Source organism: Synchiropus splendidus, chromosome 7 (genome assembly GCF_027744825.2).
Source record: "Synchiropus splendidus isolate RoL2022-P1 chromosome 7, RoL_Sspl_1.0, whole genome shotgun sequence".
Taxonomy (NCBI): Eukaryota; Metazoa; Chordata; class Actinopteri; order Syngnathiformes; family Callionymidae; genus Synchiropus; species Synchiropus splendidus.
The window spans coordinates 13,629,337-13,651,077 of record NC_071340.1 but is presented as its reverse complement, the minus strand read 5'-3'; the positions used below and the strand labels follow the sequence as shown (position 1 = coordinate 13,651,077).

The following is a 21,741-nucleotide window of genomic DNA, read 5'->3' as shown; positions in this document are numbered from 1 at the left end:
ATAACGGTTGTTGTTACTCTGTTTACAATCACCGGAAATAAAGATATGAATCTCATCAAACACGTCATGAACCTTTCTTTTTGCGGGAAATATAAAGGTAGACAAAGGCACCATGATCCTCAAAAACTGCCGCTTCAAAGTAATGTTGAGTTGGAACCAGCAGATGGTGCTAGTGTGACAACGCCAAAAGGACCCAGAGAATACCTTCAAATCAAAGCATCTGCAGTAGACAAAAGGACTGTGGCTCGATTGTTGAGAATCTCACTGTTCACTATGCCTGTTCCCACTTCTACGTTTGTCAAGATTCTGGATCATGAACGAAATATGAATTACAGCAACTAGTTTTCCAGTGCATGTGTGGCATGATTCTTCCTTGAAGAGAGGTGGAGTTTTTTTTTGTTTGTTTGTTTTTTGTTTTTTGTTTTTGTTTTTTTTCATTTTAAGCCTGAAAAATCATATAATAAAAATCATATAAAAATCGCCAAAATTCGACTTTTGTATTTTAATCAATTTATTGGCTTTTCTTGATTGAAAATGCCAAAAAAAGCAATTTTTTTCAAAACTCTCAAAATGACTTATCACAACTTGTCTGGCATCCTTGGACCATGTACACATCAAGGAAAGCGAAGAAAGAAACTCTCTTCTTCTCACTTGGCCATGCTGCTCAGTTCTGCTCTTGAAAATGTGCTGCCATCTGCTGACTATGTTACGAATTCCAGCTTCTCTAATGTGGACGTTTTGATGATTTTAAAAATTGTTCCAAAAAAAATCGAAAAAATAGAAAGTGAAAAACCTGCTAAATAAAAAAAGAAATTAATGTATAAATAGTACGAATCCAAAAGCTTTTTTTTTACTGTTCAGTTTTCATTAATTGTCATTATTGAATATAGGTTTTTCTGTTGATTTCATTAATTTAGAAACACAACCAAGCCCAAAACCCTGACACTGACAAAAATAATGTTTTATTTATACATTAATAAATCATTTAATTATTATGCATTAGTTGGTTTATTTTTACTTTCTTATTCATATACAGACATTGGTGTTGAATTGGTGTTTCTAGAAACATTCTATACTTTTGTTATTAATTCATTTGAATACATTTCTTTATTTTTAATTTCGCGTTTTTTCTGAGCTTCAGAATCTTTTTCTTCTGCTCTTTGGCATCAAGGAACTACAAGTGACCAGCGGACAAGCCTCAATTCGGCGCGTGAGTAAGGCATCATTTCCGCCTGAGAAGTGGCACAGGAAAGCTTCCTTCCATAACGTCCGCGAGTTGTCCGATCGTCCAGGCGGTGGTCGTTTACGTGAAGCGACAGCGCATCGCCTACTGACAGAGCGCATGCTCCCGCATTTCCGGTACGCTCCCCGTGACGTCATAAACTCAAGTCACCTGTCTTGGACATCGTCGTGTTTACGGTCTGAAAATGTCCTGCTCCGCGGCGGTGTTTCTGCTCATCGGCTCCCTCTTTATGAGTCCTGGTAAGAATCACATCCCGCCATGACTGAACAAGGACGAGCTTGTTATTATGGGATGGATAGTCCGTGTCGGAAACAGCGACGTTTCGGATCATACGTGACATTTCTGATTTACACCTCATAGTGTGTGAATGCAAAGTCCCTGATTGTGTGTCTGTCTGTGTATTTCAAGGCGACTCCAGGTTCATCTTCAACCCCGCGGTAAGATTTAAAATGTCTCTGATAATATTTGGTATTTACTTGCTTTAAAATGGGAATCGAATAATGGGATGTCGGGTTATTTGTTTTCTCTCATGTCACTCTTTATATCCACGGTGTTGTAGGAACAAAACATTTGTGCAGAATGCCATCAGATCCTTGGAATGTCTCCGAACTTGATCTCCAGCAGGGATGCTAAGGTGTGGTCCTTTATCTTCTGTGTGATTTCATGGCATCTTCACTGTTAATGAAAAGTATTTAGTTAGATTATAACTGTGACACATTTTTGTTTGCTGTCACTTACAATGGCCTGACAGCCACGTGTTATTAATGTGTCATCATATTTTAGCCAGACACCGAAGCCTGTTTGAAGTAAATGTGCATTTGTTTTTCCGTTTATTTTTGGATTTATTTATTGGATAGCAGAGTTGAGGCTTGGTAAGCTGGTGCTTCCTCTCTGGTTACACAGTGTTGCTCCTCTGTGCTGTGCAGGAGAGCGTGTACGAGGCCTTGCAGGCTCTGTGCCACTACCTCCCACCGCCCGACGTATCCAAGTGCGAATCTAATGTCAAGCTCTTCCTGCCAAAGATCCTGATGCAGACCCACCTGGTATGTCCAGCTGTCGCGGGCGTGTTAGCAGTGAGCTTCTCTTATTCTAATCTGCGATGTTCCTCCAGAAATCAGAAGACACCTGCGCCACCTTTGGACTTTGTCCTGCCGAAAACAAGAGAGAAGTGTTGGAAGTTCCCCTGGAAGAAATCACTTCCCTCAGTCAACAGTCCAGCCGTCATGTTAGTAGAAAGAAGAAGTGGTCAAAAGCATGGAGGTGACTGAGCTCACTTCTGTTATCGTGTCCTCAGCAGCAGTTCAATCCCGCCTGTTCGCTCTGTCTCTTTGTCATCAAGAAGCTGGAGACTCTTCTGCCCCAAAATATGACTGAGGTGATGCTTCACTCCATTCCACATCAGGCTGCAGATGTTCAATCTGTGTGTGTTTTGCTGCAGGAAACTCTGATGAAGCTGATGGGGGAGGTGTGTGAGCTCATCCCAGCGGGCTACAAAGACCAGTGTGATGACTTTGTGGACAAGTACGGTGTCCAGATAGTGGAGTTCCTCCTGTCCTCGGCTGCCCCACACACTATATGCACCCTCCTGCACATCTGCCTGTTCAAGGACACAGGTGCTCCAGGTTAGTCCGGGGTCACAGCTGACGTGTCGGTCAGTGTCTCACCTGCTGACTTCCTGGTGATGCTCCCTCCTCAGAAGCTTCTGTTCCCTCTGACTGTGAGTTCTGTCGCACCCTGGCTGTGCTCAGCCGAATCCACCTGAGTCCCAACTCCTCCCGACCACAGACCTCGCTGTTCCTCCGCTCTGTGTGTGAGCTTCACCCCAACGCCATTCCCAAGGTGGGGACCTTTTGTCAAACGTCCTAGGGCAGACCTGGGCAAGGAGCGGCCCGGGAGCCATATGTGACCCTTGGCCTGTCTTTTTGCGGCCCTCGTGGAGTCAGACTAAAACTATACAACTGATAAGTTCTATCTAAACAGTTATCCTGTTTCCGTTTTAGCCAGTACTAGATCAACAGTAAATACAACATACATTTTTGTTTCTGCTTTTCATTTGTCATTATAATATTTTCCTCAAAATATATAATTCAAAATATATTTTGAAATAAATTGACTACAGTGTTTGGTCCATAGTTTTATTATGATTTCTATTCATTTAAGATGCATGTAAAAAATGTTATAGGTTTCATGTCATATTTACACTTCATAATATCCTTGTTTTCTATGTGGTATGGTTCATTTCGTCCGTGTTACTTTTTTTCTGTCACGGTTCATAGTCGTCGCTGCCTTTTTTTTTGGCATGATGGCCCCTCACAGCAGTCACAGCTTGTAATGTGGAGGAAAATAGGAAATTTTGCTGCCCACCTTTGTCTTTGGGGGAACAAATTAACTTCATTTTAAAAATAATTAAATTATAAAATTATATAAATTATAAAATCGACTCAAGGTCTTCCTCTTTTTTAAGGAAAAATCAAAATATGAAAACCCTAAATCATGATATTGACACATTTCTATACTCACGTTATTGTATCGGTGCAGCATTGTGAAATAAGTCTGAGATATTTTGCAAATGAATTACACAAGGATATGTTGACAAAGGCTACAAGAAGGCCACGCCCTTCTACAGTCAAAAGACTCGAGGCTAATATGTCAACAATGTCTTTACAGTGTGAAGCATTCACAAGTCTCTATGGATCCCAGCTGCTGCCGGTTTTGGGAAACCAAATGGCGACACAAGATCCCTGTGAGGTGTGTACGCCATTCTTGGTCATTTCTTTTTTTGTTTAGTTTGTTCACGCACCGCAGCACTGCCAGTGTTAAATCTTTTCATGTATTTGGGTGATGGTGATGCATTTGTCCTGCAGGGAGTGAATCTGTGTGTCGCCAAGAAGAGCGTGGAGCCGCTGGGACGGAACCCGTGCACTTGGGGGCCAAGTTTCTGGTGCAAAGATGTGGAAACTGCACAGAAATGCCATGTAAGCTTTTTGTCAGTTGCAGTTTGCGTGTTTAAAAAGGAAACTTAGGTTGATGAGTAGGATCCAGAGTTGTAGCTCCTGTGATGTCGTCATGTCTTAGGTCACACACAGTATTAGAGAGTCATGTTGTGACCAGGATCAAATGTAAGAAGAGCACAGAAGGACGTTCGGCTGAAGAGGGAAGTAGGAGTGCTAGAAGCTAAATCTTGTTCCTTGATTCTGTTTGCAGAATTTGGCCTTCTGCGAGAAACACGTGTGGAGGAAGAGTCCGTAGACCGACCAGTCACACTGAAACCTTTTCATTTGCACTGTTTCTGAATGAGCCTGTGATGTTGAGTGTACTTTTCATTTTTACATACTTGCACTTGATTACCAAACTATCAACTCGCATGATGCTGAAGTGCAGCTGCTCATTTCACCAATAGCCGTGATCATGTTGGATGCTCCATCATGTGCTTTTACAGCAGTGTGGTGAGGAAAGAACAACACAGGACGCTGGTAAAAGACACCGTGCTGGAGCTGGTTTATTGAGAAATGTAAAAAGTTCAGACACAACATTATTTTAGCACAGAAATGCTTCAGCACTGTCACTCAGAATGTTTTAAAATCCAGGGTCCACTTTCTGCTTCTTTCATGCTCCTGTGTGGCTGTTGGCGTCCGCTGTTTCCTTTCGCTTCCAGATCTACAAGAGAACGTGAATCTGACTCTCAATACGAGAATTAAATTCAAAACAAACATCGACTTGTCTTTCATTCTTTTTTAGCCTTTGACTTGAGGGTTGTGGCTTTTCCCTGGAATGCTCTTCTTGAACTATAACCTCCAACCCATGTTTTATTTCCTTAAATCGTGGTACTTTTTGACCACATTGATTTAACTTGGAAAAAACATCTAGTACCAAAACGTGTTTATCGACCCTCCTACATGTGGCAATTGAACTGTTGGGTCTTAACTAGTGACGGGCTTAAACAGTGGCTGCATTTCAGAGCCCACTAGATGGCGCTCTCTGCTCTAAATATTTGTATTTTAACAACATCAACTCACCTGTATGTAGGCCTCAGACAGAGTGATCATCTGAGGAAGGATGTCGATCACCTGCAGGTCCTGCATCTCGTACCACTTTCCCGTGCCCTGGAAAACACCAGAGTGTTTTGTTACTGGGACTGAATGTTTTTTTTACATCTACCTGCCACCTACATGATGGAGGACATGTATCCTGCAGGCTCCTTCAGACGGCTTCCCATCATGCACCACGTTGGCGATGAGGTCGTATGCTGTGCGCTTCTCGGTCAGCTGGGCCTCTTCTGTCAGGTACTCTTTGAGATCCAGGTTCCTGTCATGTCACGTGAGAAATTCATGAGGATAATACACACAACGTCACAGGCAGAAGCTAGCGAGAACTCACGTGATGGGAAAGTGAACGATTGTGGGATTCTTTTCCACAAAGAAGTTGTTCTTGGTGAATCTTTTGATGCAGAAAATGAGGTACGGAGGCAGTTTTGTCAGCTGAAACCTTTTGAGGAAATTCTCCTTGTAGGTTTTGTACTCCTAAATAAAGAGGAAAAAGTTGCAAGCTGCAAGTTCACAGTTGACATGGTGCGTGCACATTACATGATCACGACTGAAGTTCACATCATCATTCCCCAAATTTTACCTTCTCTGTGTTGCCATTGAACTTGCTTAGGATGTTGAAGAGAGGAACTTGAGGGATGATGAGCTGCTCCTTTTCATCCTTGTACAGTGGTGCCGTTGGGAGGTCAAGGGTCAGGAACAAGAAGGTGGACTCGGACATCTGCTCCTGGTACTCGTCCGTAAGGAGCAAAGCCTCTTTCTCCTCCGTTGTCTGGAAAACAAAGGCCCGCTCTTGAACCACTTCAACCTTTTGACACCCCCGAATGTTTTTACTGAGCTAGCATGAGACACGTGTAAATAATAGTTAGGTTACAGAACAAGTAAAGCACAATACTCACCAGATCTGGGTGAGGAAGCTTCTTCGAAAAGATGCGCATGGAACCTTGGAATGCCTTTGTGAGGATGGCTAAAAAATAATAAACAAAACGATCACTTAATAATGGCTCATGAGAAGTTTAAATTAACTAAGTGGTGCTGGCAAATTTAAATGTTTAGAAATAGAGATACAGAGAGTGATGCCAGAAATAAACAGAAAAATAAAAGCCTAAATCAGCTTCCACTCACTTGGCTTTTTCTTTGTTCCTCCTAAGGCACCATGCAGAGCATTCAAAAACCAAGTCATGAAGTCAACAGCATCACCTTTAGAGCAGAGGAAAAACTGTTAACATGCGTCTGCAAAGCAAAGGGTGTAATGTCCCGTTCCAGCACCCGACCTTGCTTGGTGATTTGAAAGTTTTTCTTGCTGCACAGCACCACCGCCTGGAGCATCTCATGAGGAGACACATGGGCCTTGAAGTTTCTTGGATTCCACAGTTTTCGCATGAGCTCTCCAAATCTCTGCACCAAGAGGAACATGATGTCGCCCGGCGGTCTGCGGATGTCTCTGTAATTTTCCTCCTCCAGGAAGTAGTTTCGGAGCGGAGGGACATTGGAGAAGGCCTAAAATACAAAGTATTTTTTCTTAAAGTCTGCATAGCACTTAACTAAGCATTAGCTCAGAGGCAAAGAGTCATACCTGTAGAACAACATTGGCATAGTCGTTGGCTTTAATGTTGTTGAGACCTACGATGCCTGGCAGGTATGTTGTGCCATCGTAGGCTCGGTACAGTTTTCCCTGCTTGTCCAGAGCGGAGATGTGCTGCTTCGTGAATGTTGGCTTCAAAACATACTGTCAGGAATAAACACAGCTTATAAAGTATCACAAAACAAAGCATTTCAAGAGGCTTCAAACCAATCCAATACATATTCCTGCACCACTTCCAGACCGTAAGACGAGAGTTGATCTACTCACGGTAATGTCCTCCAGAGAAGAATCGATGATCTCATAGTTGTCTGGTAGACAGTAGAACTTGAGTGTGTGGAGATTGAGGAAGACGTGGTGGGTGAACTGGACGCTGTGGGTGTACGCATGCGACTTCAGGCCTCTACCTACACAAGGAGGAGCGAGCTCATTCAACGCATGTGTGACAGCAAGCTCAATATCACCTAGTTCTTGACCTACCTTGGAAGTACTTTCCACATATGAGACAAGCATACACATTGATGTGAGACAGAGAGATGGAGCACAGCTTCTCGAAGTCGAAGTCCAGCACACTCCTGGTGGGTGAAAACGTGACCGCGGTGAGTTCAGCTGCAGACCTTTGGTTGAGCTATGTTCCTCTTAATGTTGCTCTACATTAAGTACCTGTTTATGGTGTCAAGATACGGACAGTGGCGACTTCTCCGGTCTTCAGTGGCACGACCTCGTCCTACTTTGACTACGACTGCGGAACAAATGTTAAACACAGGACGCGTTAGTAAAATTTCCAGCAGCCTGCATGAGTCAATTTAATCCAAATGTTTTCAAGTGTCGCCATTTATTATCAACAGCTAGTAGCAGTATTAGCATTAGCCACAAGCTAACTAAACAGCATACAAACGTACTGAATGTATGAACCTACCTTCTTCTTCGTCGTCGTCGTCTAGATCCACATCTCTTTCCCGCTTCAAAGAAGTCATACTTCTATTTAGACGGGGGCTTTTAGATGCCGGTGGAATCACGTTTATTTCAAATAAATGAGCGAGTCGAAACTCGCGGTTGCGCTGACTGAAGTTGTATACAAAAACCTATTCCGGGGTTTTAGAGGGCGGGACTAAGGCGCAAAACATTTTAGCTTGTTTTTGCATTCGAAATGTTTTGCTAAGTTTACTAAGATTTCGTTCGTTTTCAAGCAATCTTTCAATTATTATGTTCTTATTATCATAAAATTAGTATTGTTAAAACATATAAACTAAACAATTATCACATTATTTGTTATGTCAAAGGGAATTAAATGATTTTTATTTAAATCCTTTTTTATCTTATTCTAATCTACAATAAGTGTAGAAAAGTTCCAACGTGCCTTCCTTCCTATTTTGGTTGCGTGACCTTTACCATAAAATAAAATGGCACGCAAGCCAGCTCCGGAATAGTTTTAGTTGGACCGCAACATGTAGCTGTTGGCAGCGCACTGTAATCTTTGTTGTTATTGTGTCGTTTTTTGTCCAAACCATGAGCGTTGACATGGGGGTTTTGCCAGACGACGAAGCCCATGAGCTGAAATACAAACCCGGGGGTCGCCTGGACATGAGCCACGGCTTCCTTCACCATATCCGGAGGAACCAGATCGCTCGGTGATTTCTTGATGCTACTTGCTAAATGCTATTTGTGTTGATGTTGAACAGCAGCATGTTAATGCACATGGACGTAAATCGTTTTGAGTTATAAGATCAACGCAAAATCACGTTTATGAAGATGATGCACGATGTCCTGTTTTTAGCAGTTATGGTGTGGAGTCGTGCTTGTCAGACAACAACATATATTAAATTCTTGTAATACAGCCATTTAGTTATGGATTTATTTTATCGATGAAAAAGCTCAGCTTTTACTCGAACAACCAATTTGTCATCGTAGAATTTCAAGGGGGCCGAAAACATAAGGCCAATTTATTCCAAAACATCGAGCAACAACTCATAATACATTTTCTCTTTTTAAAATTTTAACTTTTTTTTTGTCAAATAAACAGCATTTGCAACACTTCTGTTTGTGTATGAACCAGCGACTTTAATGGCCAGATGTTTAATATTCCAAAACGTGTTTACCGTTTGTTTATAGGGACGACTATGATAAAGAAGTGAAACAAGCCAAGGAGCTGCAGCGGCGCCGCCACACGACGACCCCCAGGCGACCTCGGCGGCCAGACATGCAAGTCTATCATCCCCGGCGAAGACGTAACCCATCACTCGTTTTGTAAAACATGGGCTGCACTGTGTAAGGTGTTGTCACAATCTCACAGATGGGTCAGAACCGGGTGCCAGTGTCGAGGTGGAAGAGTGGAACGAGAGCGGGTCGAGTACAGAGACAGAGACTCAGGGAAGCGAACTGTTCTGGCTGGATTATCAGGCCGATTGTGGTGCTGTCACATCCTTTCTTGTCCACAAGGTTGATATCTGACACGTCTTCCTGTTGTTTTCGCTCCCGTTTCAAATCTCCTGTCTGCCTGCTCAGGAGGACAAGCCACAGATGGTTGTTGAACAAGTTGCAAAGAAGAACATCTTGGATTCCTCCATGAGGGCGGCTTTAGAGAAGAGGATTCAAAAGGAAATGGACAAGAGACGTGACAAACGCTGAATGGGAATCGTAGCAGAGGAGGACCGTGCTGAGAAGTCCTTCACTTTACAGCATCACCGTCGCTCCTGAGACTGTGTCAAGGAGAGAGTTTTGAAGAACTTGCGGTCCAGAAGTCAGTCTGTGGAGATGCAGACCAAAGTTTTTCTTGCAAGGAAGCGCTATGTCTGAGGTTTTGCTGTGTGTTTGGGGATCTTCACGTCCATGTTTACTAGATCATGTGACCTCGTGTTCATATCACCGTGGTAGACGTCAGGAGAAGTCTGTGAATGTCTGTGACCATCTTGGACCAGCTGAAGCCCGTCAGGTGCCAAGGGCAGTGAAGTGAACTGTTACTTATGTTTACAAAAATCCAACCGTCCTCATACATCTGCCAGCCAACAGCTGTATGTCATGGGTTTGAGAATTTACCTCCAGTGTTTTCCTTCACGCATATTGTACATTCAGTTTTGGTACTTCATTTTTAACTGTCAATCAAAGACGAATTTACATATATCACACTCTTAACGTGTTTAATCGCACAGCTGATCACGAACAGCCATAAAATGTGACCCTTTTTTTATTGAAAATAAAATATGTGCGACACAAACTCCTGGGCTGTGGGATTTTCTTTCATAGGTTTGTGAACTCTTAAGCCGTTTAGAGCCGAACAGAGACGCGATGGGAAAACTCCACCAGAAGGTGGCAGTGTGACGACATATTTCCCGTGTTCCCATATGGGAAATATGTTGTTTTTGCTTATGAGTCCTGTCACTACCATAATACACTTGACATCTTTGAATGTCATTTTTCATGAAAACGCTGTGTATGAAAGTAAAGATAAATATCTTCATTTTAAGTAATGAAATGAAAACATGTTCTAGGTGCTTGGTGGTAACAATTTAAGGATGGCCTGTTGTCTGCCAAAAAAGCTGCATAAATAAGCTGTAAACCATTGAAATAAAAGTGTCACATAGCTTCAAATGTATATTCGTATATATATATATATATATATATATATATATATATATATATATATATATGTACATACAATCTGTTCCATACAATATATACAATCTGGGCCGTTCGAGAATCAATTTGTTCAAAATCTGAATCGATTTTTCCCATTAGAATTAATGGAAAAAGAAATAATGCGTTCCAAGCCTTAAAATAGGCTTTTGTAGGAGTGAATGTAGAGTGTGTGCTGCAGGTGCGCTGTTCCTCTATGTGTGTGGCCGCTGCATGTGGGAGGGGTTGCCGAGTGAGTGACGTCTCTCCAGAAGTGAAGAGGTGCCCGGTGCGTGTCCAGCTCTGAATGTGCGCTTCTGTGCAGTTTGGCTGTGACAAAGTCATAAACCAAGTAACGCTCTGTCTGAGACTCGCTTCGTCCCTGTCCCAGCTCCAGCCCACAACAGGACATCAAACCCTGGAGCTCCAGCCTCAGAGGTGTGGAGAGCGAGCACCTCCCCTGTGACACTCTACCACGGTCCAGTGTGGAGACAGGAAAGGTTTTACACCTCAATATGAAGAAAAAAACAGTCAGTAAATGTAGCTAACGGGACACGTCTGCATACAGAGGCTGCGTTATACACAATAACAAATAAAAATCAACTGAACACAATTATGATCATAATATTTTAGAATGCTCATGTGGTGTTTCAAATGTGGAAATTGATATTGCTCATAGTTAAATCTGAAGGATTAGCTGCATGATAACAAATGAATGTCCATGTGAATGTGGGGGTTATGTTTAAGATTGTTTATGAGAACATCCTTTACAATGCTCAGGTTGTGGGAAATAAAAGTAGCACTTCTGGTAATGTTCCCTGCCTCAAGACTGAGTTTTACGAGACAAAAGCCTTTGAAAGCCCGCATCCACCCGTCCAACTGGTTCGCTGTGTCACAGGCCCGGGGAGGGGTTGGACAGCTCCAAGAGATTCCAGGCTGCTCGCGGGTCAAAGCTCAGAACAGACCTGCGGATCTTTAAAAACAGGATCACAGCCATGACTCAACACATTCTTTTCAAGCGCCCATTTTAATCTCCTACATCCAAGCAAAACAAGGGGCTGCAGCCCTGGGCGTGGCTTCACCATCGAACCTCATCCTGGGAGCACGTGGTCGGCCAAGTCTCCACAGTATTATGCAAACATTTGCGAGGACGGAGAAAGAAACGTGGAGTTATTGGTGGACCCTGAACACTCCCCTCCACTCGCTACAGCTCTTTTCGCGCATGTGACTGAGAGGCTTTCCCAGCGCCCCAGCTCCGCTGCCACAGGCTGGTCCCATGTCTCAGCGTTTCTCAAGTTGTCAACCACGCCTTCAGGGAAGTTCACGCATGTTATTGAACACCTGCAGGTGAGAGAGCTGCCACTCAAACACGCACCTGGTCAGTGCATGAATGAACAAATAACATGTCACAGAACCAACTGTCACGTCACCTTTCTTTTTCACATGAAAACAATCAACGTGGGTCAATATGAATAAAAGATATATTCATATTGCACGCCACTAAAAGGTTGAATGACTAAGTTGCATATTTAAGTTTGTGATTAATTCAGATGTTCTAATCAACAGTGGAAATGCCGTTCATGTAATTACTCACTGTAATTACAGCAACCTCAAGTGATGAGGAGAGTTTGAAATATGGCGATGGAGCCGGTGCATAACTGATATTGCAGGCAAAAGAGTGAACGTTTTTCAGACCATTCCTCGGAAAACTGATCAGATATTTCCAGGATTTGCACCAAAGGCCTCGTCTCTTGGACTGAATTAAAACAGTGCGTCAGATCTCATTTCATACTTGAGTGCAGACAGGACAATAATAAGATGATTGAACCTATTGGATGATTATGCCCAGAGACATCACTCTCCATGAAACTGTTCATGAAACTTGTCGGAGCAGACAGGAGGCATTCCAGGTGCGTGTGACTGTGCTGGCACTGGTGTCGCCTCCAGGAATAACAAAACAAAAGTGTCACTCAAAAGATCCTTTTACACCACAAACTGCAGGTTGTGCCTCCGCCAACCACAGAATGTCAGCACACATTTCTGTAAAAAAAAATGTAATGTAAAAATGAAAAAAGGAAGCCCGACACTTGTGGTGTGGTGTGAATCTGATCCACAAACTGTCAGGTTTTTCTTCAGACCAATCAAAACCACAGCATTTCACCAAACAGGAACCTGACAGTCTGGTGCTGCTCAGCTTGTTTGGAACAAGAACCTGCACCCAGTGGCCTTTCCATGGCTTAGTTCCACACCCTGGCTGTCGAGGCCCAGAGGGACTCCAGGGTCCAAAGACATTGATTTTAAAATATAATCGGACTGGTTTCAGGCTTTAAATTCGAAATAACTTATATATTTCTTCAATGTGCAACATTGAATTAAAGCTCTTACTTTGCCACAAACAACGGTTGGCACAATATTTCAATTGAAGACTGGGAGGAGATATAGAACACTGTTGGAAGAAGGTGATGCGATTCTTCAGATCCCCTCAACAACAGAGATATAGCAAAGTGCAAATCACTATCATGTATTCTGGAGTTGTTAAAAATTAGAAGGATATTAGAAAAGAGTTCATGACTCTTTAGTTAAAGTTTTTAAAATGCAAATACCTCTCAGTTTTTTGTCTCTATATTTAGGCAAAAGTAACATGTAGGAGAAAAGTATTTGTTTTTTTTTTGTTTTTTTGTATTATTAGAAAAAATATTTTTTATTTTTTCTGTTTTGGTTTTTGCTTGTTGTTATAGTTTGGATCCTATGGAAATATAAGAGAGATAAGTCATTTGTTATTTTACTGTATTTGGTGTAATTGTGTGGAAGACTTTGTTTTTGTGTCTTTCTATGTATCATACTTGCAATAAAAATGTAATTACAAAAAAGAGAAAACAGATGGCACACCTCTTTTCATATCGAATATTTTCATTTAAATTTGATGAAAAATCCCAACAGGATTGCAGGAACTGTGAATGATGCTGGCTTCCACTTCTTCTTGCTTTGACTTGAAGGTGAAAACACCACCATAAAGCAGCAGTGATGACCAAGGTATTCCTCTTTGTAGCTGGTTGAAAATAGCTGTCACTTTTGCAGCGTATCTCAAATACCATCAGCAGCAGTTTCTGAGAACACGTGAATGTCAAAAAAAAAGATAGTCTTAAATTGGCTTGCAGCAACATGCTGACCTCTGGTTACATACGTGCCGGGACGTTGTGAAACACTGCGTCTCATAACACAGGATGTTATACATTAAATAATTCCAGATAATCTTCACACAGAGGTCCCTGGTTTCACACCGTGTCCAAACAGGTTTAAAAACAAATTGTGAAAATGTATACAAATCAGTCAGAAAAATAACTTTTATGAGGAGACTATATTTTCTTTATGCTTTTACACATCAGCTAAGTGGACATTGGCACCCAAACCTCTGCTCCAGAGATGTGTGGAGAAGAGTCGACCCAAATTCCTTGCGGTGGTACTCTGCCTACCCGAGGCCAAAGATCCGACCTCCGCTGGGACCTTATCGCTCATGTTGCGTCTCAGCAACTCTCTGTTTAGTCCCCTGCTACATTATTGGGTCTGTGCGATCGAACCCCGGCGGTAGTCTGGTGCGTGTCAGCAGCTGCCCGGTGACCACTGAAGTCCATTCAAGGTCCTGACAGTCGGAACCCCAGCGCCAGCTAAAAATAGACCAGGCTGTTGTATACAGGAATGATGACACTTGAACTTGAACTATCATTTGATACACTGTAACTGTACTTATGGACGTATGGAGCCAAAACTAGAACCTGTTAGTTTGACTCAAATGCTTCTTGACTGGTGCAGGAGAAACATCTCAGAGTTCCTTTCATTCCGAACTGCTGCCCTTGAAGTGAGAGGTCATGGAGGTCACCTACTGCTGCGTTGTGTTCCTACAGGCAGAAATATTTGGGTACAAACTATTATCTAGCAACACTTGCCAGGGAGCGTTAGGACTGAAGCCTAGAGTGGCCACGTACAGTCATGTACTGCAGAGGCCCCAAGAGGCCCCTATTTTAAGAGAGGAGCCTTCAGAACACACCTATGTTCAGCCCATAGCGACTCGGACAGTCTGTAACTATAACTATGTGACAAGCTCAAAGTTCACAGAGAAACGTTTTGCAGAAGATGAAGCTTTTTTTCCTTCACTGACATCACTAACAAATTGTAGACATCAATAACGTCATGAACCCCTCCGCACTGGTTCCATTTCCCGTCATCTGTGCAGATGCTTCTTGACAAGTTTCTCAGGTGGAGCAATAATATCTTGTTCCCGTGAGCTCCAAAGTCAATTCAGGACTTTACTTTATGGTGTGTAACAGTAAACTCTGACCCGGATTGTGTTACTGCGAGTGAGCGGGGGGAATCAAGGCAGGCAAGTCGGCCAGTCAACGTCCGTCCAGGGATTCTATTTAGGAGCACTGCACATGTGACATGATCCCTGGCTGCTAAAGAAGCATCGAGGATTCACAATAGGATTGTTGTGGAGATGAATGAGGCAGATGTCTGTCTCCGCCCTGATTCATAATCCAACACAAGCCATGAGTGAACTGCTGGATAAAGGTTTGGGGGATCAGTGGCCGACCTGGCGATCGGACCATGGATAACAGAAGGCAGGTCTGATGGCTGTCTCAAAAAAGGGTAAAGAATTTACACATTACAATCATAAAATTACAAACATAACTTGAAAATAGCTTCTTTGACAGTCAGTTTTGGGAGCAGGCATAACTTCATGACATCACTTCCTGATCAACCTCTGTCTTCAGTGCGGCAGAGTCACCTTCTCAATATCCAAACATCTGCATCTAATCTTGTGCTCAGACTAGGAACCGCACATGGTTTAGAACTCAGACGGAACTGTTCTCCTCTTGGCATCATGATACTTCATTGAAAACTGGACTGGACTTTAGCTACATGAGCATCTTGTTGTGATCCAAAACCACACGGCAGCACGAGAACAAGCCTGCCCAGTCTGTCCAAATCTTCTGGACGAAACCAGTCTGTGAAATAAGGTAACCTAATTCATGAGCCATCGAAATAGGTCACGTGAGTAGTAGACATTGAATTACATTTTGGCAGTTCTTGTAGCAGCAGGCACAAAATCACAAGAACATTTCATCTTTAGTGCAGAGCAGCAGACATTCACTAAGGTGCAATGCATGGCATGTTAATAAGCCTTTCATCCTTCATAATTACTGAACGATATGGGTGGAACGCCAGTGTGGTTGCATTCAACTGCAGCTTACCAGTGGAAGCATCTCTGGAATAGAGTTCGTGCCAACGCAATTCCTCCCGTCGCAGGCTAAACATGCATTAGAAATGAAACGTTGAACATTATCAGGCAGTGGGGGAAAACCACGGTGCAGTGTTCAGCCGCAGGGTCACCGTTTCCCTCTATATAAATGTCACATTCCATATCCTGCTTCTGAAGGCCAGGAAGACCGAGCGGCCAAGGCACTTCAGTTCAAGTCAGGGTTTCCTGGAGAACAAAATGGAGCCCGAAAAGAGGCCCTGACATGGAACTGACGGTGACAAAGGAAGCCAACAAATGTTTGTGTGTGAAGAGAGTTGTTTATTACAGAGCGGTGGGAAACAACCCAGTCTTACATGAAGCAATGGACAGTATGAGCTACTTGTTCCTGTGGAAGTAGAAGCAGTGCAGGGGTACGGCAGGGTTGGGGGGGAAGAGGACATAGAAAAGGCACTCTTTCGCTAACTGCAGCCAACATGGTTGACCTCTGATTGTTAAAAGGAACGAGACTAAAACCTTCCGGCAGGTGGGACGACTGTAAACAAGGCTGGTTTCTCTGTACTACACCAGCCACATTGGCGTCCCACCGTGGAGAGGTCGGAGGCAGAACCGCACACTTTCCAAACCGGACTTGAAAACAGAACCATTTTAAAAAGTACCTGGAGTCCAAAAATGAAAAGGTAAAAACAGTTTTCCGTTAGTCAGCGACACTTCTGAGGTGGACCAGAGCTTTTCTGTACGACACTCTGGAGCCCCGAGCCAAACACTGAAAAGTGATCAAGTCAAAAAGGAATTCAAGAGTCAATAACGTTTTTCTTTTTAAAGCTGCCATCTGAAACATCAGCTTCTCTGTATCCACGCTGCGTTTCAGAGAACATATAAATAAATAGTGTTGAGGTTTGATTTTAAGCCAATAAGACTTGTTTAGCAAAGAGCGAACCCCAGCAGCATAAAGACGTGAACCAGGCTTCTCTGTAGCTACACCTGCCGTCAGTACACTCGTGGAGTTCCAGGCCCTTAACAAATAATTAAAAAGAAAACAAGTGAATCCACATTGTTTAAAAAATGACTTATTAAAAAAACGAATCTTCAACGCATTACAATCCAGATTTCATCATAATCACAGCTTCACCTCGGAGCAGACCAGAGCACAGCAGCTTCTGACTTTTCTGTATTACGTCAGAAAACAGCAAAGGCCTGCGGAGGCAACTGAGGGTTTATGCTCCGTCGGGAGCGCACGTCATTTCCAACTTGGCTGGACCACTAGCCTGCAACGCACAGCATTCTGGGTGAAAACGGCCATCCTTCAACTTTCAGTTGTGCCGCTCTTGCATCCTCTAACAACAAGGGCGCAAGGCCAACAGAAAGAGGGGTGAGACTGGTTCAGGGGAATTTGTCGCAAACTGACCAGGAGGAATGTTGGAAAGAAGCTCAAACTCAGGAGTGGTGAGAGGCTCTCTCCCTCTCTCCTCAGGAAGTCGCTTGACGGCCCAGCTAAAAGCTCATTCAGGCTCCTTGTGTCAGCAGCACCAGTAAACTTGAAGATCACCAAAACACTACACTAGAACGGACCAATAGACGAGTGTGGAATGCTAAATGAACCACTTATTCGGGATGTTTTTTTTAAGCAGACAATGAAGCACCATGAAGCAACGTTCATGAAACTCGCCCACTTCTATCAAGACGATCAGGATTTACAGAACAACACTGCCACCAGAGAATAAACAACAGCCCGACAGAGACAGGAGTGGAGGAAGGGGAGTTGTGTTAGTGACACCGCTATGATAAAGAGTAGGGCATTTCACCCCTCGAACCTTGGAGGCTTCTCTGTAGTATACACCAACAAGCCTGAGGGGGAAAGCTTTACATTAGTTTCTGCAACTTAGTATTTTAGTTTTTTGGGAACCTCCCAAGGGAAGGAGTCTCGGCCAAAGTGGCCATAGGCCGCGGTCCTCTGATACAAGGGTTTCTTCAGATCCAGCTCCCTGGAATACATAATCAGCACATTTAGCAGCAGTCGGGCACATTCAGTCACATGGAGCTTCAACAACACGCCGGGAGTTTACACATCCCGAAACTTACCGCTTCAACTAATCGTGTGGCCAGTGAGGTGACTGCAAGCATGAATCCATGCTCAACCCTTAAGCTACACTTTTACTGGGTATCAACTACACGACTCTCTTTAGAGAAGGAACTTCTGTGCTCCAGTTCCAGCCAAAACAGAACGTGAAAGTGAAGAGAGTAAAGGCCCAGGATGGGCAAGACACCGGGCCAGCCTCTATCACTAGCATTACTAGAAGGGCCATACATTACCTGACGATAACTCCGGGGCGAAGGTCAAAGTTCTTCTTCACAATGTCCAGCAGCTCCCTCTCGCTCTTGTGGGAGGTCCCATAGTGGAAAATGGAAATGGAGAGGGGGTGGGCAACTCCAATGGCGTAGGACACCTGAGGCAGCAGACGCAGGTTTCATATCGAGCAAGAGCGACAGGCGGGACGAGTCGACCCGGTTTTCACTGACCTGGACCAGCACTCTTCTGCAGAGCTCGGCCTTCACCAGAGACTTGGCCACCCAGCGAGCGGCGTACGCCGCGGAGCGATCCACCTTGGTGTAGTCTTTGCCTGAGAAAGCTCCGCCCCCGTGGGCACCCCATCCACCGTAGGTGTCAACAATGATCTTCCTGCCTGTCAGGCCGGCGTCGCCCTAACAAGGATGCCGCATCAGCACCTGCCACTGCCACTTCATCACAGCTGAGCGCCTACCTGTGGCCCACCAATGACAAAGCGCCCGCTGGGCTGGATGTGGTAGATGGTGTCATCGTCCAGGTAGATGCAAGGAACAACCTCCTTGATGACCTTTTCCTTCAGAGCATCCCTCATCTCTTCCAGACAGATGTGCTCGTCGTGCTGGACGGAGATGACGATGGTGTGCACTCGCACCGGCAGCATGGCACCACGATCCTGACGGTACTGGACCGTCACCTGGCAGAGGCAGAAATCTTCTTGAGAATCGCACTAACAGAGGCGAACCGGCTGTCAGAGCTCTACCTGGGTCTTAGAGTCCGGTCGCAGCCAGGGAAGGGTGCCGTCGCGGCGCAGCTCGGCCATCTTGGCGTTGAGATTGTGGGCCAGGACGATGGTGAGGGGCATGCACTGCTCAGTCTCATCAGTGGCATAACCAAACATCAACCCCTGGATAACCACAAGCACAAGTGTTGAGAACCATCATTCACTTTGATGCAAATGAGGATGTGATTTAAATGTAATGTACTAATTTTTTTTTTTCAAAACTTTAAATGCTATTCTTCGCTTGACATTTTAAATTTAAACATACATGGTGTTATACTTATTCCAACCAATTTGTTTGCCATGATTTGTACTGTATTTATAATTTAGTTGCCGTCACTCAAGTCCAGCTCGCATAGAAAACGTCGCAGCAAATGCTATATTTAACCACCCTGATTTTACACACAAAAAAAAAAATCTGTAAAGATTTTAAGAGGTTGAATTTTCAAACTTATACATCTAGGTGAATTAATTTCTCGGTTTTGACAAAGACCTGGTCCCCGGCTCCTATGTCCTCTTCATTGCGGTCAACATGGACTCCCTGAGCGATGTCAGGAGACTGCTGCTCCAAGGCCACCAGCACGTTGCAGGTCTTGTAATCGAATCCTAGGACAAAGATATTGTTTATCAACAACTGAAAAGCATCACGGCTCTCAGCTAAGGATTTCCAAATACCTTTGGAGGAGTCGTCATATCCGATTTGGCGGATGGTGTCCCGGACAACCCGCTGGTAGTCCACTGTGGCGCGTGATGTCACCTCACCTGCCAGCAGGATCATCCCAGTTTTGGCAACAGTCTCTGCGCATGAAAGAAACAGAAGCAGCAGTGAGCCAAGACTTTCCTCAACAGCTTTTCCAACTATGGCAGGGTCTTACCACACGCTACTTTGGCATCAGGATCCTGCTTGAGGTGAGCGTCCAGGACCGCGTCACTGATCTGATCGCAAATCTTGTCTGAAAGTGATATTTAGAGACGGTGAGTGATTGACAGCCAACAGCGGTGGGCGTCATCAACAGACGCCATTTCATCATACGCACGTGTGCCGACAGAGCGCGCGCAGTTGCGCACACCGGAAAACAAGTCACATTACAGGTTGAAAACTCGAGTGAAACTACGACACTAAATGCAACTCATACGCAGACGGGTCCGTTTTAATAGAAAGGCCGAGACACGTTCGAGCTGAGCTAAAGTTTTATTTTATTATTTTAAGAAAAGGTGAGCGATACGATCGGATATAAACGCTAACATAATGATTGACCCACCTGCACAGATATTGGTCTGAAATAAACCCAAGTATTGCTCCTCTAAAACGTCTTCCGGTGCGCGACACTTAGCTTGCTAACATTAGCTTAAAGAGCGTGTTGTTGAGACCGGCCCAGCTCAGAACAGCGCGACAGAGGCCGTAAACGCACCATGTGACTGTTCGGCCCGTTTCGTTTAGACAGAAAACAAACGGCGGTGTGACAACAGTCGGATATGAACCGCGTAATAACGCCGTTTCTTTCATTCCCCGGTGCTCGCCCGGTGTGTTCGTCTTACCGGGGTGTCCTTCTCCCACCGACTCCGAGGTGAACAAGAAGCAGTCCTCGTCGATGAGCGAGTTGTGGAAGCCGTTCATCTGTCCGTTCATCATGGTCTCGACACCGGCGCGCGCGCTACACAGCGGAATCGTCACTACGTCGACGGTACAACAGCGAAGGTCGGACTGCGGACACCACGTTTCTCGGGCTGCGGAGTCAGTAAAGCCTCATGGCGCAGAGATCCAGTATTTATCCGAGGCGTGATGACGTCAGAGCCAGAGGACCGTACCAACGCGCCAGAGCGCAGGGTCGGATGAAGTAAAGCGGACCACGTGCCGATGAGAGGTTATGAAATCGTCGATTCACTCCATACGGTCCGTAGTTGAAGTCAGCGTGAAAGTCGTCGGTTTGATTCCGACATTCATCGACTCTGTGTTTGGAGTGACACTAGGTCCCTCTAGGTGTGTTGTTTGTCTGTCCTCCCCTTGCTGTTTGCGAGCATGTGAGAGTGGTTGTCCCGGTGATCTGTGCCCACTGTCCCCCCTGCCTCTCGCCCCGACTAGCTGAGTCTGCTTCTCACTCCGTTCTAATCGATGGACACTTGTTTACGGAAGAGACAATATGTGCTGTTTTAATCAAAGGAGCTGAAGAGTTGAACCGGTGATCAGTGGAAAGTTATTCGGTGAATGGCATATCTTGGCATTCACTTGGGTCAAGTTTCGGTCCGGCTGGTTAGACTGGTGCCACGCCACTGACGTAAACTGGTGATTTATTGGAACCCGTCTCTGTCCCTTCATATTTGAAATGTCGCCTCTTGCAGAAGTTCGCCAAAGTCCAGAGGCAAAGCCACGTGATGTACCGGGATACGTCCGTGATGCACGGATTACCTGCCTTATTGCACCAGACCCAAAGCACCGCAGCCTTGTCAGAGCTCAGTATCTTCCCCATCAAGATACAGAGCTTTCATTTCAGTTATCGCGGGAACATCGGAGCGTCCACCTGGCAGCAGAGAACAGCTCATAAACCCGTGTTTACGCCGGCGCTGGACAGCAGCCGAGCCTCAGGATATTACTGTGTGCCACGTAAACCCATTAGGCCCGATACACAAAGGTCCCATCGAGATGTTGCCTGTGGGCCCGGACCTGTAATGTCATCAGCAGGCAGCTCTGATGGTGAGCGTGATGTACCTGAGGGATCCGCGATGGCCCATCACAGGAGGACTGCTGTCCATGGTTCTCTGTTGGAAACATGAAGTGGCTTTTCTGAGGAAGAGCTCAGCTGCCTTTGTTTTGCATGATGGCGGAGGGACGTGTGAGAAGACGTCTATGCAGATGTAAATTTAGACTGGATTGGAAGAGCATTTCCATCAGGGCTGCGGCCACATCATGCAGCATTAGCATCTGTATTCAAGGCTGGAGACAG

General features: G+C 44.7%; 4 protein-coding genes across 5 annotated transcripts; 2 read left to right on the top strand and 2 right to left on the bottom strand.

Annotated features, from left to right (window-relative positions):
* Positions 1-1,240: 1,240 nt before the first annotated feature.
* sftpbb (surfactant protein Bb) lies at positions 1,241-4,972 on the top strand. 2 transcript variants are annotated; one of them, XM_053870532.1, is made up of 11 exons: positions 1,241-1,482; positions 1,652-1,680; positions 1,803-1,877; positions 2,170-2,286; positions 2,355-2,468; positions 2,538-2,618; positions 2,682-2,865; positions 2,940-3,082; positions 3,911-3,991; positions 4,108-4,218; positions 4,448-4,972. In XM_053870532.1, the coding sequence occupies exons 1-11, from the start codon at positions 1,428-1,430 to the stop codon at positions 4,490-4,492; spliced, it is 1,035 nt and encodes a 344-aa protein (XP_053726507.1). In that variant the 5' UTR covers positions 1,241-1,427; the 3' UTR covers positions 4,493-4,972. The 2 variants fall into 2 exon arrangements, with proteins under 2 accessions (XP_053726507.1, XP_053726508.1); XM_053870533.1 differs by having other exon boundaries at positions 2,541-2,618; positions 4,448-4,971.
* On the bottom strand, positions 4,638-7,947 carry usp39 (ubiquitin specific peptidase 39). The gene is made up of 13 exons (XM_053870531.1): positions 7,788-7,947; positions 7,532-7,610; positions 7,349-7,443; positions 7,139-7,275; positions 6,863-7,015; positions 6,561-6,786; positions 6,412-6,486; positions 6,186-6,253; positions 5,870-6,058; positions 5,621-5,763; positions 5,413-5,548; positions 5,260-5,346; positions 4,638-4,900 (listed from the first exon to the last, which is right to left on the bottom strand). Exons 1-13 carry the CDS (start codon positions 7,843-7,845, stop codon positions 4,850-4,852), a joined length of 1,497 nt encoding a protein of 498 aa, XP_053726506.1. The 5' UTR covers positions 7,846-7,947; the 3' UTR covers positions 4,638-4,849.
* A 370-nt stretch (positions 7,948-8,317) lies between these two features.
* On the top strand, positions 8,318-10,071 carry c7h2orf68 (chromosome 7 C2orf68 homolog). The gene is made up of 4 exons (XM_053871288.1): positions 8,318-8,499; positions 8,981-9,096; positions 9,162-9,307; positions 9,374-10,071. The coding sequence occupies exons 1-4, from the start codon at positions 8,378-8,380 to the stop codon at positions 9,494-9,496; spliced, it is 507 nt and encodes a 168-aa protein (XP_053727263.1). The 5' UTR covers positions 8,318-8,377; the 3' UTR covers positions 9,497-10,071.
* Positions 10,072-16,034: 5,963 nt separating this feature from the next.
* mat2ab (methionine adenosyltransferase II, alpha b) lies at positions 16,035-20,576 on the bottom strand. The gene is made up of 9 exons (XM_053870319.1): positions 20,339-20,576; positions 19,675-19,752; positions 19,475-19,597; positions 19,293-19,405; positions 18,782-18,925; positions 18,497-18,715; positions 18,255-18,437; positions 18,048-18,181; positions 16,035-17,719 (listed from the first exon to the last, which is right to left on the bottom strand). Exons 1-9 carry the CDS (start codon positions 20,430-20,432, stop codon positions 17,617-17,619), a joined length of 1,191 nt encoding a protein of 396 aa, XP_053726294.1. The 5' UTR covers positions 20,433-20,576; the 3' UTR covers positions 16,035-17,616.
* Between the last annotated feature and the right edge of the window lie 1,165 nt (positions 20,577-21,741).

Bases quoted from the DNA above. Each gene is read 5' to 3' on its own strand.
- c7h2orf68 (XM_053871288.1), top strand. From the start codon at position 8,378: ATGAGCGTTGACATGGGGGTTTTGCCAGACGACGAAGCCCATGAGCTG. The intron at 8,500-8,980 runs GTGATTTCTTGA...GTTTGTTTATAG, and splicing joins CGGAGGAACCAGATCGCTCG to GGACGACTATGATAAAGAAG. The intron at 9,097-9,161 runs GTAACCCATCAC...ACAATCTCACAG, and splicing joins CTATCATCCCCGGCGAAGAC to ATGGGTCAGAACCGGGTGCC.
- usp39 (XM_053870531.1), bottom strand. From the start codon at position 7,845: ATGACTTCTTTGAAGCGGGAAAGAGATGTGGATCTAGACGACGACGAC. The intron at 6,059-6,185 runs GTGAGTATTGTG...TTTGTTTTCCAG, and splicing joins AGCTTCCTCACCCAGATCTG to ACAACGGAGGAGAAAGAGGC. The intron at 4,901-5,259 runs GTGAGTTGATGT...GTTCTCTTGTAG, and splicing joins TGTCTGAGGCCTACATACAG to ATCTGGAAGCGAAAGGAAAC.
- mat2ab (XM_053870319.1), bottom strand. From the start codon at position 20,432: ATGATGAACGGACAGATGAACGGCTTCCACAACTCGCTCATCGACGAG. The intron at 18,182-18,254 runs GTCAGTGAAAAC...CTGCTGCCTCAG, and splicing joins GCAGAAGAGTGCTGGTCCAG to GTGTCCTACGCCATTGGAGT. The intron at 17,720-18,047 runs GTAATGTATGGC...TATGTATTCCAG, and splicing joins CGCCCCGGAGTTATCGTCAG to GGAGCTGGATCTGAAGAAAC.
- sftpbb (XM_053870532.1), top strand. From the start codon at position 1,428: ATGTCCTGCTCCGCGGCGGTGTTTCTGCTCATCGGCTCCCTCTTTATG. The intron at 1,483-1,651 runs GTAAGAATCACA...GTGTATTTCAAG, and splicing joins CTCCCTCTTTATGAGTCCTG to GCGACTCCAGGTTCATCTTC. The intron at 2,287-2,354 runs GTATGTCCAGCT...ATGTTCCTCCAG, and splicing joins TCCTGATGCAGACCCACCTG to AAATCAGAAGACACCTGCGC.